This window comes from Ambystoma mexicanum, chromosome 6q, assembly GCF_040938575.1.
Source record: "Ambystoma mexicanum isolate Mex_15411 chromosome 6q, UKY_AmexF1_1, whole genome shotgun sequence".
NCBI lineage: Eukaryota > Metazoa > Chordata > Amphibia > Caudata > Ambystomatidae > Ambystoma > Ambystoma mexicanum.
The window spans coordinates 346999426-347018310 of record NC_090937.1 but is presented as its reverse complement, the minus strand read 5'-3'; the positions used below and the strand labels follow the sequence as shown (position 1 = coordinate 347018310).

At 44.1% G+C, this 18885-nt stretch overlaps 1 protein-coding gene and 1 long non-coding RNA gene across 2 annotated transcripts in view; one reads left to right on the top strand and one right to left on the bottom strand.

Annotated features, from left to right (window-relative positions):
• The window catches only part of TAL2 (TAL bHLH transcription factor 2), a 45499-nt gene extending 31845 nt beyond the window's left edge, over positions 1 to 13654 (top strand). The window contains exon 2 of the mRNA XM_069630829.1: positions 4208 to 13654. Coding sequence (XP_069486930.1) covers positions 4218 to 4580 — 363 coding nt within the window. The 5' untranslated portion in view covers positions 4208 to 4217 and the 3' untranslated portion in view covers positions 4581 to 13654. The remainder of the gene's footprint in view (positions 1 to 4207) is intronic.
• The window catches only part of LOC138516024 (uncharacterized), a 250544-nt gene continuing 245281 nt past the window's right edge, over positions 13623 to 18885 (bottom strand). The window contains exon 3 of the long non-coding RNA XR_011282207.1: positions 13623 to 17674. This is a non-coding gene — a long non-coding RNA (uncharacterized lncRNA). The remainder of the gene's footprint in view (positions 17675 to 18885) is intronic.

Below are 18885 nucleotides of genomic sequence, written 5' to 3'. Positions count from 1 at the left end.
AAAGCACTCTACATCGGGCTGCCATGTTATTTGTTGAATTGTCTCCAGATCATTCAAAACACAGCCGTCAGACCTGTTTGTAAACTACCCAAGTTTGCCTCTGTTTCTCCTGCCAGACGCTGCCCATCTGTCGGTGGATAATGTTTCAAATCTTATGCTTGGGTTTCAAATCCATTCATGGCCTACCACCCAAGTATTTATGCTCTAAATTTAAGCCACTTCTCACAGCTCGTCCCGTCTGGTCCACTAATCAACATCTGCTTTGTGTATTCCTCAAGCTTGTTGCTCTACTAGAGGCGACAAACGCCTTTCAGTTCATGGTCCTCGTTTATGGAACAAGTTTCCGCCTGAGCTTCACACAGTGACTTCCTTGTTGAAATTCCGTAAACAACTGAAAACGTATATTTTTTGATTAACTTGCCTCACTGGCCTCGCCTTGAGCACGGGATACATGTTCATGTGTTCTTGCTTCTATCTCCGCCCAGATGCCGATTTCTCTGCTCGATACCTACTGGTTATGGACGACAAAAGTAAATACATTTTTAAAATAATGAAACTAAAGACCTAACTGCTGGTCTCAGCTTTTAGATGGCCCACTCTGTAATAATTAGCATCACTTTGATTAACTAAATAGCCTGAGGTGGGGTGAAAGATGCATCTACAGGTCAAAGGAAGGCGTAATATCTATTCTGCCTCTGGGCTAGTGGGGCGAGGGGCGTGGAGGGGGGGTGGTTGTGGGGTCAACAGTGCAATAGGTTTAATGAGCCCACTCACTACCAGTTTTCAAAACTGCCCTCCAGGCCAGTCCCAAAAATGTAGATGCTGGTTCCATCCCTGTTTGTAACCACGATACTCCTTCAGATGGCTGCAACGCCTGTCACTCCATCGGAGTATGAAGGTCATCCTGCTTCTTGCGCCTGGGGATAATTGTTCTGCTCCCCAAGCAGGAGTATCGCAGAGTTCTAGAAGGGGTTGAGAGGGAAATGCCCAAAATTAGAGAATTATATGTAGGAAAATAAGAGGGCCAGAGATTAACCCTGAAAAAAAGAAGTTGGAGTGGAGCAAGTTATATTCCAGGAGACAAAATAAAAAGAAAGATGAGAGGAAAGCTAGTAAAGTACAGTTTTTGTTTGTTTATTTATTTATAGCGCGCACCAGACCTGAGGGTAACCGGGCGCGTTGTTCAAGAATACTTTAAGCCTTACAGGTTACACATGTTAACAGACTGCAGTTACTTGCATATAACAGTTACATAGTACAAGACAGTAAGATAAATATACATTGTACAGGATATATACAGTTATATGGAGAGTAAGGAATATATACAGTTATATACAGGGTGTATGCAGAGTTCGTCTTGTTAGTCCGAGGTTATGTAGGCATAAGGCCGGTTTATAGATCATTTTCTTTAATCCACTTGATGCAAATAGATCTGAAGTGTGAGTAGGATTGGGAAGATCTTAGGCAGGGCGGGAGGGAGTTCCACAGCTGGGCAGCTTTGACCGGGAAGCTGTTTCCTCCGGCAGTACTTAGTTTAAATGGGGGTACCACTAACTGGTTGGAATATGCTTCTCTAGTAGGTCTAGAGGAGGTTTTTCTATTGAATCTTTCAGTTAGGTATTTGGGCGCTAGATCGTTGATACTTTTGAATGTTAAAGAGGCTGTTTTGAGTTTAATTTTGTCCACTGTGGAAAGCCAGTTGGATTGTCTTCTAGCCTCTGAAATATGCTCTCTTCTTGGAATTCCTAGGGCAGCTCTAAGAGCATTGTTCTGTAGTGTTTGAATCTTTTGCAACGTGTGTTTATTAGACCCTATATATAGTGCTTTGCAGTAGTCCAGTTTCAATAGCACTAAGGCTCGAGCAAGGGTGAGGCAATTGGTGGTAGACAGGTATGGTTTTGCGGCTCTAATCAACTTGCAGGTGTATGCAGTGCTGGATGCCATTGCACTCACCTGTTTTGTTAGGGAGAGGCAGGAGTCGAGGTAAAAACCTAATGTTTTTACCTCTTTTGCTACCTTAATGGTGTTACCATCTATGACGAAAGAGGAGTATTCGTCTTTTAGTCTTTTGATGTTTTGTGTGTTCCCCAATATGATGAGTTCCGTTTTGTCATCATTCAGGCATAGTCCATGACTGGCCATCCATGCCTGAATGATGAGGTAGATCTTGTTCACCAAGGCCAAATCTTGTTCATAATCCCCCGAAAGTGGGATGAGAATCTGAGTGTCATCTGCATAGTTAGTGTAGGTGACAACCAGACTGTCCAGATCATCGAACAAGGGCTTCGTGAAAATGTTGTACATGGTGGGGGAGACACAGGAGCCCTGTGGGACTCCACATGTGATGGATAGTGGGTCAGCTGCAGCAGAGGTAGAGAAGACCCTCATGGTTCTACCAGTTAGGAATGATTTGATCCATGCAATGGCATGTGTGGAGAAGTGGGCAGCTGTTTCTAGGTGGGTGCAAAGCACATCATGATCCACCAAGTCAAATGCTGCAGAGAGATCCAGTAGGAGGAGTAAGGCCAACTTTCCGGAGTCCCTCAGCTCGTCGACCTGGGTTTTGAGATCGATGAGCGCAGTTTCAGTTCCGTGCTGGGGTCTGAAACCTGATTGTCTTGTGCCTAGAAGATGGTGCAACTCCAGGTGTTTTTTGAATCTGTAAGTAGGCTACTCTGTCTAGGATTTTTAACAGGAAAGGAACCGTTGTGATAGGCCTATAGTTGGTCGGGATGGATGGGTCCAATGTTTGCTTTTTAAGGAGGGGGAGGACCCAAGATTGTTTGAGATTATCTGCTATTGTGCCAAGTTGGGCTAGTATACAGTAGTGGATAGGCTAGTACACAGTATCACCAACACCCATTAGAGAAAGTGAGTGAAGAGGGGTAGGGTGGTCTGCACTGTCAAAAGCTGCAAATAGATCAAATGAAATTAAAATACAGGAAAGATGAGCATGCAGAGCCAGGTATAAAGTGAAAGAGGATCCCAATGGGAAAGGAAGGATCAAGTTGCTATGATTTTATATTCCACTAGATCACCACTCCAGTGGTTCTCTCAGAGCATCTGGTATATCTGGAGGTTACATGGGACCATAACTAAACGACTGAAGAAAAATGTGTACATTTGAATGTTTGTAATCCACTGGACCAAGTGTGACAGTTTCTAAAAGCAGTATGTGGTTAAGCAGCGTTTGTCCGCATGTTGTTCTCAATTGTAACCTTTTAAGCATAGTGCTTTTTGCCTAGGATTATTTCCTACTTGACAAACTCAGAATAGTAATTCTTGGACTGCAAAGCATTGAGGCCAAGCAAGACTAGACTGTGCGAAAGGTGAATGCAAATGGAGAACAAAGGGAGAGCGTGCCCGACTGACCAATTACAACATATTCTGAAAGCCCGGCACCCCTAAATGTGATACATTCTTGGGATCTGATTAAGCGGTATGGGAACTGCCCCACTTTCAAATGGAGTTGGTGGATTGGCATATTTACTCAACTGTCATTGTACCAATGCTTTAAGTAAGCAAATATGCCATCTAGAAATAATGCTATGCCAGCAGACATCCAGGGGCAAAGACGCGCAATGGAGCTGAGTACAAAAACATTTTTGATGTTTTTGCTTCTCAAAAGTTGGAGAACTGTTGGCAATTTGAAACAAACTGGGTAACCTCTGGACTCAGCTGAACAGATAAACCATGTAGGGAAGCAGTTTTGAAAAGGCTGCCTTTATAAAGGGCAACAGACAGAGTCTATGGGTCCAGTTGTCAGATTGGCATGTGTACTACGATTAGAAACATCAGAGAAGGGACAACGTGATTAAACATCCGTGTCTGCTGGAATAGACAAGCAGTCCTGTTCGTGGGAACATACAGTGCAGTCATTGTGGGTTGAGGAATAGATTTCCAGATTTTAGATTACTTGCTTTTGAAATTCCTTACACTGTTCTGGGGCCCTTAACCATGTCAGCAGCAGAGATTGGCTTCTGGTGGCTGAGACTTAGGGCCTGATTCACAGAGCGTTTTCCTATGGGATTGCGCCATTATAAAACACTTCTGTGAATCAGGCCCTTAGAGTCCCAAATACTTTGGCGGTTTGGGCCGTCCAGGCTGCAGCCTTCTCTTTCATTGTTAAGCATGGAATGTTTCTCTTCTCTCTTGACTCCAAAAAACCCTATGTGTGACCCCTTTTTCTCCTTTTGGGTTTTTTCAGGAGTTTGACAATGACGCGCAAGGTTTTCACAAACACGCGGGAGAGGTGGAGGCAGCAGAACGTCAACAGCGCCTTTGCAGAGCTGAGGAAACTCATCCCAACTCACCCGCCGGATAAGAAACTGAGCAAGAATGAGACGCTGCGCCTGGCCATGCGATACATCAATTTCCTGATCAAGGTGCTTGGGGAAGAAGGCCTGGATCAGGCGGGGGTGGCCACCCGCGGGACTGTTTTATCACTGCTGCAGCACAGCCCAAACCTGCAGGACATGAAGGAGTGGACTCTGCTGGAGGGTAGCGGGGGCAGCTCTCCGGGACCGAGCAGCAGTACTAGCAGTATCCCGGACTGCTGGTCTGAGTCACCGTCACCATAGAGAAGCCTCCCATAGGGGCTTGCCCACTGGCTTTAGAAAGACGCCAGTCTAAAAAAGACCTTGCAGATTCTGTGTTCACTGTAATTATTTATCTAATATATTTATTTAAAGTGTATATTTCCACGCTGGAGGCTTTTTAAACGTGTTCATGTTAGAACACAAATGTTGAGTGATGCTAAATCTATCAAATGAAACAAGAGTCTGTTAAAAGGTTGACTAAAAGGAATCACATGAGCCGAAATAAATAAACAAGATCAAATGGTGTTCTCTCCAGCAAGAACAACTGATCGAGAAGGCCTATCCAGCAGTGGACGGGAGCAGGTCCAAAATGGCCAACAAGTTACAGTTTATCTTATGTAGAATTGCGACCATACCTCAGTATTTCAACCTTGCAACTCGAGCCAATCTCCAGTGGCTTTAAATGATTTGTACTTTGTCAGGGAGAAAATGGTCTGCACGCCCGGGTCCCTTTCGTTGAACCAGCCAATAAGAACATTATTTTATTTTCTACAGTCTCTCGCCATACACCTTCATTATTTATCTGCAGATCAGCCATGGATTAGAGCAGCCAGCCAGTCGGCTGCGAGTCCCATTCCAGAACTGACAAAAGCCTCGTGCTTGCAAAACCCAGCAGTGAGAGGATGGAGGAAACTGCTGCAGTGAACTGTACAGGTTTGTTGTTTTGCCACAGCTCGACTGTGCACCAGGAAGTGACCCTGGAGGCAGGCCTTACCAACAAAAGGAGCGCCAGTCTGTGCGAACTAACCTCGCCATATCACTCGACATACCAACATGCATAACTGTGTTCGAGGCATCTATAGAAGTGCACCTCTGCATGCCAGGGCACGTTTCGGGAGAATATTGCGATTGATGCATTGTGGTGTCTGTATTAGTCGTATTCCGCCAGTTGGTGGTAGATGTTGGCGGTGCATGCCATTACACGATGCATCACTGAACATGAGGAGAGAGACTCTGGCTAGTCAAGCTGTTTATCTCTGGGTGGCGCTTTAGGGGCATTCTCTGTGAATACCCTTGGCATTTCCTGCTACACAGCACATGGTTTGCGATCGAGTCTGCCACAGCCTGGACTGACAGGGCATCATCTTGCAACGCAACTCTGCGGAAATGCATGCGCTTGCCTTCCTGGGAGGAGTTTTAAGCCACCTGACAAGAGAGTCTAGTTCATGAGAATCTTGTGTTTGCAAACGTTTTGTGTTTTATCACCCTTCTTGCAACATCCTGGAAGATCTTTGCTGGAGACCTTTGCAGATGGGGCACCATAATTTGCTGGAATACAAGTGATGGCCTATTCTGAATGTAAAAGTATTTGCTAGAAAAATACATTTTAAGCATCGTACTGTGAATAGTTGCTCCCCTATTCTTAGGACATGGCCACACGGTTTGAGCTTTTGTTGAATTGGTATTGCATGAACATTATTACATGTATTTATTTACTATATTTATTTTTACTGAGGTGCTTTTGTTAAAGATCTTTTTGAATTGGTATTTTATTACATTTATTTATTTATTGTATTTTTTCATGCAGGTACTTGTTTTTGTTTTTTAGATATTGGGTTACCAGCAAATGAATTCTTTCTCCTTCTCAGCTCTCGCCATTTCTCACATTTCCTATCTACGCTGAGCCCTATCCTCGTGTTCAGCAGATAGCAAAATGTTGCTCTGTTGGTGGTTTTGGGATTTCAGGAGCTTAATGCCGACAGGTCAGACATAATGATTCTGGCACCCAATGGTGAATGAAGGGCCTCGTGAAGAGTCTGGGGGTAGTGGTAAAATGTCCCGTATTTTGGAATACCTGATGTTTTACCACTACACCAAATATCGACTCTCAAAACAAACTCTTTCTCCACACAAAACTGTTACTGCGTGTGGTGTTACCATTGTGGTGTATCACATGTCCACAATGGACACCTATGGGGACTCCATAATATTTTTAAAAAGCTAATACTCGCAATCTCATAATGAGACCCTTCCACTGAGAGTAGAAAAAATAAACTATCCACTGACCAATAAGACTTAGATTCTCCATTTGTACAGAGGGTGCATTCTTTCAATGTTGATTTGTTGTCTCCAGTCATGCCCCCAGATATGCTGTGCTCTTTTATCGATCAGCCCCCGTGTTTGATGGTGAACAGGGCTGGTAACGGATTAGGCCTAGGTCACAAGTGCTTTGGCGATAGCTCGTACGCCCCCAAACAGGGGGATAATCGCTATTTGCGCCCCTGGGTTCCATCTGGGGTGCAAATGGAGATCGAGATGTGCTGCATTTTATGGGAGATTGTGCACACCTCTATTACAGTCTCCCGTTTAAAAAAATGAAAGCTGGCCACCACCATAGGAAATATAATAGTCACTTAGTAACTTTTAGCCCTTAGCTTGTTTTGTGCACAGTTTAAATCTAAGAAATTGTACCAATGTACATAATGGGTAGCGCAACAGAAACGGACACTGTTACATGTCTTTTACCGCTTAATAAACAGACCTCTGCCAATGATTATTGCATGCAGACCTGTGAAGAGAGTTCAATCGTCTCAGTCCAGCATCCTCTGCTCAAGAAACCCTCTGCCAACCCTTCCTTTCCAGCAAACTACCGCCCTATCTCTATCACTCCTTTCCTGGGCAAACTCCTGGAGAAGTTGGCTATCTCTCAGCTGACCCTCCACACTGAATCTATTGGTTGTTTCCACGATCATCAGTTTGGCTTTACAGCATCCTGCGGCATGGAAACTGCTCTCCTGAACACCTGTGAAAACCTGCTCTCAAACCTTGACACTAACACTCCCTCTGTCCTCCTTCTCCGTGATATCTGCTCTACCTTTGACATGGTTAACCACAACATCCTGAACGCACGTATCCGTGACGCCCTGGGAATAGGCTCTGGCATGGTTACCCTCCATTCTCTCCGACCGCTCATCCAAGGTGGAACTCAGAGCCTTTCTCTCGACTATCGCTCTCCCAACCTGTGGCTTTCCCCAGGGATCTAACCTATTCCCCTGGTTCTTCAACGTTTATATGACTGCTTTGGCATGTGTGATTGAACTTTCACCTCTAACTTCCAGTGCTACGCGGACGACACACAAGGATCTTTCAGGTTACCCTCAGCCATCTCCTCCTCCATGCTCATATTAGACCATCTGTCCGCTATTCAGCCATGGTGTGCTGCAAACAACCTCTGCCTCAATGCCATTAAGACTGAGATTGTTCGCATTGGGACCCCTGCTCATGCTTACCCACTTTCACTCTGGCCGGCCTCCCTTGTCCCTGCGTCCGTACCCACCTGCTAAGCTAAAAACCTTGGGGTCATCTTCGACTCCACTCTCTCCTTCTCCTCTCACAAATTGGACAACTCTGAAAAATCTAACTATCAACTACACCTCCTCAGAGGTACTCTACCTTTTCTCACTTTCCCCCAGCGGCTCACTGTCTCCAGAGCCCTGGTTCTCTCAAGGCTAGACTACTGTAACAGCTTCTTCCTCAACCTCCCTGATTCCACCCTGCGCCCTCTGCAACTCATCCAGAACAGAACCGTGAGACTTATCCTTGGCCACAAGCCCAGGGGACCGTATCTCTCCGGCGCTGAAATCCCTTCACTGGCTCCCTGTGGCTGCAAGGATCAAGTTCAAGACCCTCTGTATTGTCCACAAGTCTTTCTGGGGCCTGGGACTTACCTACCTGCAATGCTGCCTACCTAAATACTGTCCATCACAAGCCCTCCACTCATCTACCTCCAACCTTCTGCGAGTGAGCCGGTTCTCCAAGCAGAGATTTGGAGGGAGATTCTTATCCTCAGCAGGTGCCTCCCTCTGGAATATCCTCCCTGCCACCCTCTGTCGTGTTCTGGAAACTCCTCAAGACCTTCCTCTTCCTTCTCTCTCTCCCTCTACTCTGCTAACCTAGCTCTCTGCTCTTTCCCTCTCTTCCTCCTCTTCCTTACAGCTTGCTGACTGGCCACCTGGTGTACCTCAGAGTCTCACATGTCCCTGGATCCCCTGCCAGTCCACTCTCGCACTGGACTCAGGGACCTACACCCCACCCACCTTCACTGCACTTGAGAAATAACCCAAGAGAGTGGCTCTCGCTGCACTTACCTCAGTCTCCACAGACCGGGTGCACTTAGACCTCCCCCTCCCTGGGACCGTGTGTGCACTTGCATGATCCAAATGCATCATGCCTGAAGATCGTCTCTCTGTTCTCCCTTGTCTTGACCCCCTAATTGCACTGGTAAAACTGCAGAATTGCCATCAGGCCTATTTGCTGTGTCAACTTTTAAATGTATTATACGCACTTACTCTGCCTGTGCAGATTATTATCATCTCTGAATTTCAAGGGCTCTGGGCGACTGTTGTATTTTCCCCATGTTCCCACCCTCCTTGAGTGCTTTGAAACACTTGTATAGGTGCTTTATAAATAAACAATACCATACTGGAGGAGTTTGATATGCCTCCTTGGGCATTGGTGTACTGCCCATCACAAACATCACCTCACCAATTAGGCTCATTAGGACAATTTCTTAGACTGTGTCCAAAACAAGAAGCTAAGGGATATTGGGGCTGTATAAAAGATCCTTTATGTTTGCATTCAGCAGTTTTCAAAGAAAACATTGTAGGACTGCAAGTGGAGCGTCTCTGCATATTGCAACGAGGAAATATAAAACTATCCATTATTCTGCTGCAGGGAGTTTTACAGTTCCCCCTTTTTCAGTTTGAGCCTCATCCTCAATGCAAAAAGAAATGTGCACAAAGCCATTAAAAAATAGAATAAAGAATTCCCTCCTTCTGAAAATTTGATTCTCACCCAGTCTACCCTTTGTGTGTAGGAATCGAGGCAAGCCTCAATGTTTCTGTGTTGTTTGGTATTTATTCTGTTGTTTATCTCTACACCGGCCTTTTAAATGTTACTGTACTTATTGCTCTGCTGTGAAGTATTTTAAATCCTCTTTGGTGGGGGTTCTTATTGTAACACAAAAATAAAAGTTGTGGGTGATGCCTCAGTCATTTAATGAAGCAGGCGTGTCGGTGTGGCTTAGTCACACCCACTTGCAAGTGTGCAGAATGTGAATGAAGGGATGCATTTATCATGTCTTACAACAGCATACATAGGATAGGGTGTTAAATACCTGTACAACATGAAGTCTGAACCCATCACAGTTGCTTATCAACACCAGCTCTGAGCTGGTTGTAAATATGTCTGTTTCCCAAGTATTATGTTTTGTTTTTATTTATATGTAGCTCTTCCCTATAAGACAATAACAACGATCTCATATGGAGCTTAATTCAACTTTTCTGTTAATTTGCATACCCATAGTATCATGAATCTGAACTGCAGGGTTGTCTTTTTTACCTGAAATGGCCTGTTCTACTCTCAATGGCAAGTCGATTTTTTTAACTTGCATTATTTTAAATCCACCAGAATAAGGTGTTTGGGTATAGAGTCATCGATCTGGAACACACACATACTTTTAGACTTTTAGATGAAGGTTGAGCTTGAACATTTTGATGTGAGCTGTAGGCCCGCGTGTGAGGGATTCCTGCAATGGCAGGCCTAGCCTCCTTAAGGGACAAATAATTTTACAGAAGTCATCCACTATCTTCCTGAATTGTCAAGATCCCACCTGATCGGACATTTGAAAGATGAATACATGACAGCTGTTTATTTGCATATTTGCTGCGTTATCCGATTTACCGATGCAAATATAATTCTAGATCTAATGCAAACACACCAGAATAAGATGGAGACATGGAAAATGAAAATTCCAAACCAAAACCAACATGGGTTTCTGGCCAATTAATCATGGTGAAGAATTACAAGTCTTTCCTTACAAACAAGGCAGGGTCCAGCTAAAATACACTCAGTTGTTTTTATCTCAATTCTAGAATATTTGACAAATTGCTGATGACAGCAATGAGCAGGGGATCGCATTCTACAGGAAAGGACTATGAAAATATCTAGAACCTCTAGAAAGTTCAGCGAATGTGGATGGCACAAGATTTCCCATTTCGAAAATATTTACAAAATGGGGAGTAATTGGCTGTGCTCTACATACCCCAAGATTGCCCGTGGATCGGGAGTGAACAGCAAAGGAAAATTGAGCTGTCGACATTATTTAATAGTAAAATAAAATATGTAGCCGAATTAAACTAAACATAGAGAAGTAATAAAATATAAACATTGAAAAGAACACAGTTAAAATGGTGGGCTCGGTTTTGTTGTACAAAAATTGAAAATGCATTGACTGTTGAGGACTGGAGCATAGGATTTCTCTTGGCTCGTTAATTAATCAGAAAATAAACTCTGGTCAGGTGTTCAGAATGACAAAACATATGCACAAGATCTCCATGTCAACTCATTCCATGTAAATGTTGCTTATATATATGTTCATTGAGGACATCTCGAAAAATCTGACTGGATTTAACTATTTAATAAGTCAATGGGCCTCATTACACGGATGGCGGAGAACCATGGCGCTATTAGCGCCATGGTTCATGGCGGTAAAATACCGGCACCGCCTATGGCAGAAAGGGGAATTACCGCCCCATTCCAAGGTTGGCGGGGCGGTAATTCCCCCTTCCACCACTGCCCTTCCCCATTCCCATTTTTGCCCCATAGGGCATAATGGGAATGGGGAAGGCGCTAATTACGGTACCGCAAATTGCGGTACCGTAATTAGCTCCCTGGGTCCCTTTGCGGGTTGGTTTTTAACGCCTGCAAAAAGCAGGCGTTAAATCCCCCAACCCGCAAAGGGACCTCGTAGTAAGGCGGTAAGGATTTACCGGTACCAGTATTTTACTGGTACCGGTAAATCCTTACCGCCATCCGTGTAATGAGGCCCAATGTGTCAAAGCCCTAGAAAAGGGCATGACACTATTGGAAAGTGTGGGGGTCTTAATATGCCAACACTACAAACCGCATTGACAAAGAAAATAGTTGTGACTTTGCAAATGTAGACGGTCACTTGTTTGTCTTTTGGAAGCCTTACAGTAAGAATCTTAATAAAGGGCTTTGCAAGGTCTATGCAAATATTTACGTTGAATGACTCAGCAAGGAGACCAGAGCATGCATACTAATTCAAGGAGTTATGCTTTAGCTGTGTGGAATGGGCTCCCGTGTGACATGGATGCAGGCTGATCGCTTCAAAGCTCCTGACGTGACCATCATAACATACGAGGTGCTGTAGCACAGCCAAGCATCCTGCACCACAGCAGTGGCGGCAATGGTGGTCAAGCGCAGCGAGCCGCTAACCCATGCTCGAGTCTTTAATTCGGGGATCTGAAAACCAAGTCCGAGCTTTTCTGCAATGCAGATGGTACTCACCAAAAAGACACATAACTTATTTTCTCTCTGAGGATATCCCAGCAAAATCATTTGCTTCCCAAGAGAGATAGGGTGCAAGCATTGGAAAAAAAAAATGCAAAGGCTGCTCTGAGGGAACATTAACATTAAGAAGTGCTATAAACGGCACATTAGAAATGTGTATCAGGAAAAACTATCAACCGGTGCATTTAAATACCAGATTTACCCTTTTGGTGGGGTATTTGGAAGCTCGTTAGGTCAAGGCATCGAGCAAAACGTTTATAAAGTAAAGGGAATAACATACTACTGGGCATTGCCATACCACGGGAGAGGTGTTTCTCTGTTCGTATCCGCAGAGAGAGGACTGCTGCCACAGAGTGTCAAGCCTAGTTTGCAACAGAGAGGTTCCCTTAAGAGTGTTTTTGCTCTGAATGGAGGAACAGACCAGGAAGCACTTTCGCTGCCACCAGATCCCTTAATCCATGCCATAAAAACACAAAGCAGACTTGTATACCTTTACATAGATGAGATACCCTCACCCAAACCCCACACACAAATAGTGGCATCGCTGTACTCCAGTGCTGTGCTTTACTCCCTTATTCAACAGTAGACCAGCCAGTAGCGGAGTGCAGTGTAGTCAAAGGCCCATGTATATTGAGAACGGATACATCAAGTAAGTTTGCAATTGAATGTCTCCTTCAGTAATCGTATGTATGTGTTGAGTTTTAATGACTACATGACTCATATTAGTAATACTTAGCCCTGCTTAGCTTCCTTCGCATGTGGCTCAGGCACATAAATTGGTCTTCCATGCCCCTATTTTCCGGCATTGCCTGCACCCAAGGGCTACACCACTTAAACGTTGGCTGTTCCCAACGGTCTCTTGGTGCTAAACACATTCACTTTAAGTACCAGATTATTTTAAGTATTAAACACTTTTGGTAAATTGGAAGCATTTCAGAGCAAGGGGATAGGTCAGGTCAGCCTTGTATTATAAAGGGCCCTCTTGCACCAGAGCATGCCCTTGCGTCATTGCACTTATTCACTTGTACATGAAATGCTGCCTCACACAGGGCTCCGGAGTGCACAGGAGTAGCACAGCAAAGGGGTTTGCACCAGCAGTTACCATATGAACAGAAAAATAAGGATTCTGATAAGTGAAACGTTATTAAAGTTAGGTCCCTGAGACCGACCAAGCGTAAGTCAATGATCCATGGTGTAAGACTCCTCCCCAATCAGTGACACTGGAGGAGTCTCCCATCTCATGAGCTTTGTGTGCTCCAAAATTAGCTTCCTATAAATCACCCACTAGCAACTATATATTCGTTTAACAACATTTAAAAAAAGACCCCCTAGCCCCCGTCACGCAGGCACAATTGTCACTGAATCACCAACGGAGACAGGAGCTATCAGCCCTGATACTGCCAGATGCACCTTCTCACCCCTCAGAAAGGCCATGGTATGTGAAGCAGACTTTTTAATGCATAAACCTTAGCACACTGCCTGGTCCATGTCGTCATGTCTTTGTATTATTGCTGTGGGGTGCAGTGGTGGTACTGGTGTTTTACTGCTCTTTTGTCATGTTATTATCGTGTGCTAACCCCTCCTTTGCTGTCGCATCAACCAAAGAGTTTTTATTTTCTTCCAGGCGATCCTTATGTTCTGCAGGTTTAAGAAATGTAATTATTATGTAACCAATCACCTATCACAAAATACTGGAAAAATGTGTTGATTAATATATTTTAATAAAATATTGAATAAAACCACTGGCACATGCTGTCCAATTTCTGAACATTTTGCTACAAGATGGCTCCATGTGTTATGAATTTTAACCCCTGTTTTATTTGCTTTTATTCAAATCAAATTCAAATTTATTTCAGGCAGTATGCCCTTCAAAAACAGTGTAAAAACAAAACGTGACATATTTACAACATTGCCGGCGGCATTGGCTTCGGCATTGGCTTCGGCATTGGCTTCGGCATTGGCTTCCCACACATAGCACCTAAGCTCTGGAATGTCCTCCCCAACTCACTAAGAGCAGAACCTTTGCTGTACTCCTTTCGCAAATCCCTCAAAACTACACTATTCAACTAACATCCTCCCTCCTTCACCTACACTTGTTCCCATATGTATGCTACGAAATGTGCCCTGTAATAAAAATTGCTTTGTAACCATCTTCCTTCCATTGTAACCAGATTATGTCTTCATGTAACAGTGCCAGGATGCCGCCGGGCTGACTTGCGCTTTAAATAAATGTGAATAAATAAATAAAATAAATGGTAAAAAAATAAAACATTCTAAAACAACAATAGTTAAAATCATGTTCCTGCAATAGGCATGCATGATGCATATATATATGTATATAAACAGTGAAAGATCTTGTGATGCTATGTTAAGCTCTTGGAGTTCGTCTGGGAATAACATAGAGTGCTAGTTATTTGCTACAAGTAATAAGATAAGTTCACAATTTAAATGCAGAGCATGACCACCTTAGTTTCACTATTCTATAAAATCCTAAAAACAAAATTACTTGGTTAAAAGCATATACTTACATATGACCCTCCAAATGCCATGCCTCAGAAGGCTATTTATTTTGCCCACATGTAGGCTAAATAGGTGGCGATTCCCTCTGTAAGTGCAGGATAACCAGTTATTTAGCATAGCTGGCAATCAGATTGTAACATACAGATGTTGTCACATACAAATAAGGGATAGAGCAAGGCCTTTCTCACGGCTCAATAAGCAGGTCAAAAAATATAAGATGTTGAACGTCTTCTCTGATTCTCACAATATCTACAAAACTCCCCTGTACTGCCAACCCATTTGGATGCGAAGCTAGCAACAGGTAATACTTCTAGCTGGAATTTCAAGAACACTAATTTGGCGAAAGAATGTTCCATTAAAATCAGATAGGATTCACAACCCCAAATGTATTTTGTGTCTGGGTAGTAGTACAGCAGACTATCGTTAAGTAAAGATAACGCGATTGCTATTGGGGAGTGGTTTTATTCTACGCTTAAACCAGCGGTCGGACGTATTTGGCTCTATTGATGTGTTGGACTGCAACTACCATCATCCCTAGCCAGCATAATCAATGGTGAGGCATCATGGGGGACGTAATCCAAAACATGAGAAGCAGCATGTTGCAGACTGCTGGCTTAAGCCAAGGATCTTCCTTATTACGGTGCAGTATAGTTTGCCAAACAGATGTTACCCATGGCAAAGAAAAATCTCGAACCTGGGATGGGGCATCTTCTAGGGCCCCTTCAGTAGACCATATGTGAGGGATTACTCCAAATGCTCAGCCAACATAATATTGGTTCAAGCATGACCTCATATGCAGTCACTCCCGATGGAGTGGGATATTCGGTCTGCTACGTAGGAGAGTTGGCAACGATTTGAGAAATGCATTTTCACTGTTTTCTATAATGTCTAACTTCCCTATACCTCAAAGCTCAGCTCCATATTTAGCTACTTCTAGGGCTCTGACACAGTTAATTTCCAAACATGGTCTGATACCCTTCCTCTCGTGTTGCATTAAAGCTTGAATAAATCCCACTTGTTTGGCCAGGATGAGGGCCCTCTTGTCTACCTGAGCTGAGTATAAGCCATTTTCACAAATCTGCACTGACACGGACACGTAATTGAAGCAAACAACCCTTTCTATATAAGGTAATCTCAGCCGAGTCTGAACATTTTTGACATCCTTTGGATGCCAAACTAAAGATTAGTTTTTTGCTGCGTTAATCTCCAATCAGATTCTAGTACACATTCTATCAAAAGTGTCATATTCTAGCCGCAACCCAGCGGGGGTCTTAGATATCAGCACCACATCATCAACATGGAGCAGTACACCAGCCTGCTCTCTATCAAACTTTAGTGCCTCTGAATGTATTTCTTGAATACCATCAGTTAAACCATTAATATAGTGTGACCAGCATGGGTGTGTCTAGTCCTTAATTTGTAAAATAAAATAAATGCTAGGGCCCAAACATTCTCTATCATTCCTGTGACACTGCAGGTGGGCAGTTGCCCACCACTTTTGCCACCACCCATAGCTGCTCCCCACAGTGTCAACATATTTGAGGGTTACGCTACAGCTCGCAGGTGCTCATTGTGGTTGATGGATGCACTGACTATCACCACTTCATAATTAAAGTGAGTCTGAGACAGTAAGTGCCAGGGTTAAAAAATAAATGCTTGGGCTGACCCCTGGCAAACATCCCCACAAATTAAGCACTGGATGTGTCACAGATGGGTTGAACAATTTAGAGTCGCCCGGAAGATTCACTTATATTATTAAGAATTACAGAAAAAGGTATGTTGACTGTCCTTTCTTTAGTGCAGAGATCATCGAGCATAGAAAAATAGGCAGGTAGTTTATTGAAAGGCACCAGCTCGAAAAGGGATTTGGGAAGTGGTGCTAGGGCTGCCCCCCACCCTCTCTCTCGCCCGTGGGATGTCCTCCCTAACACAGGCATCTGTAACCTCTGGTTAGCAGTACCGTTGACCCCTACTGCCTAGTATCTGGCTTGGACTACTGATGGTTCCCTGAAAGACTGTCTATCTAAGGTCCCTCTGGGACTTTCAAACTAAGCCCTACACATTTGATCTTCAAGCTCTGCTGTCCCTTTCCTACTCTCTACCGCCCTCTACTCTCCTCCGTCCAACTCCACTCACCTTCTCTCCTAGCACCATCTTCTCTCTCCCCAATGTTTCTCTCTACTACCACCTACCTCTGCCTTCCAATGTTCCTACCTTCATTTCTACCACTCTCCACACTACTGAATTTCTTTGAACTACTGCTCTCCCTCTCCCACATCACTACCTTCCTCTCCTCACTACTGCCACCACTGCTCTTACTGCTACTACTCTCGCCTCTCTTCACTTCCATCCATTGACTTCCGCCCTTCTATTCCTCGCCTCCACCCTTTGATGTTATTCCTCAGTCCGTCCTACTGCTACGACTCCCTCCACACTACTTCTGCTCTTCTTCATTCTATGACAATCTCCACATGACTACTACTCTCTATTCTCCACACTCGGGGATATGGTGCTCTGCTCACCCTTCCACTACACTCACTCTCACTAATCACACCCGACTCTGACACCCCTATCTGATACTCTCAACTCCCACTCATTCTAACTTCTACTACCACCCTCCCCAACCGCTCTCTCCCACACTATCTGTATCCCTCTCACAACATCTATAAACCCCCTCCCCACTTCCCACACTACACTGTACTACACACAACTGGTACCACGTTTTCCCACAAAGACCTCGCCTTTATTAAGTGCTCCCTGTCCATCCTGTGGCTGTTCTCTCGGTCCACGTTCACTTCCTCCAGTGACCACACATGAACAACCAACATTCTGCCTCTCCTGCTGTATGCCTGTATAGAGTAAGGCAGGTGGTTCTATCTCTCCCTCTTTTCCCATTGGCTGCCGTACTCACCTGACACTTTGCACCAATTGGTGCCTGTCTTCTCCCCAGCATCCAGGTAAGAGAGTTTAAAAACCCTCAAAGGCCCTCCCCTTTTTCCAGTATGGTTTTAAAAGGCGTCTCCCATCTTTCTCCTGCTGTTGGACTGCCATGCTGTGGCCATGCTGTGGGTCTGGAAATTCGATTTCTTCCTGTTTTGGTTAGTCCTGAGCTTGTCTGCTGTATTTGACGCTCACTGGTTCTGGTGAAGGCTCAAGGGTCGTCTTTTTAGCTGTGCTGCTGTTTCTCCTTTCGTTTGAATCTGGACTTGGCTGCTTCTAAAAGGATTTTTGGAGTTGTGGTTCTGAAATAGAAAATAAAGAATGGTGGACAGTGATGATATTGGGAAGCATTGGGAGACAAAGAGTGATAACATGGATGACATTTTTGGCACATGGGGCATTTTTGGGGATGTGGCCTCCCAACTCCCACTTCACATATCTTTGGCAGGCTGGTTGGCAGGCTGGTTCTGGCTTTTGTCTTAGTGAGCCTTTTGCCCCAGATTGATGAGGGTCCCTGCCTTCATCACTTGACAGGGTAATGACCCTGTCAAAGGTGCTAGAACGCACCTCTTCCTAAAAACACTAGTCACTATAAATGGTAAAGTCGAACCCGCAATCCAAAGTGGACATGTGCACAATTACTACTATATAACTTGCTAATTGCTGACAGCAAACGATGTGGTACTTCTTGTTCTGCTCGACTTTTCCATAAAATAGCACAGAGAATGGTCCCGGGAGCCGTACGCAGAGCCGCAAACATAAAGTAAAATGGTGGTTTAAAAAGAATCCCATTTTCGTGGAATAAGTAAAGATCAAACAATTGGTACATAGTGCTTGCAACAGACAAAAACCCTGCTTGAACATCTGGCAAGGCTCCATTATGTATGGCCCAATTTTAAAGGTGTTGTGAAAGAACTTTACTATATTAGTTCTGCCACAGCATCAATTAACAATATGGGGTAGTACTTTGAAGGTGTGTTACAATCCCCTATCTTGAACAGTGGGATCATTTTCGCACCTGTCCTGTTGCTGGAAATGTCACTATTAGAGCTCGTGGTTTTGTGGAGTTTACACAAAATTGCACCCAAATAACTGGTTCCAACTTATACACATCAACAGAATGTTATCATACCCCAGACCTCTTACTAGATGTTGAGTATTGAGGGCTAGAAGTACCTCAGTGTGAGAAATGTTTAAGGGGCGTGCAATTATCTGCGCCACAATATTCACAGCTGCCAAAGTATCATCACAGCCCAAGAAAGGTTTATTATTAACTACTCCTTCCATACCTCTTCCCATAGGTGGGTGTCTGGGAAAACCTGTTTATGCAAGTCCCCTTTTGTTGCTATTTGCTAGCAAGCTCTACTATGGGTTGTTTTAGTGATTCCCATTGTTTCAGTGCCAAATCTTTTTCTTGTTTTCCTTCTCTTTATAAGGATCTTGTAGCTCCTGCAAAGAAGCGTTATAGATTCCAGATCACCTACATTACGATTTTGTAAAGCATCTTTCAAAG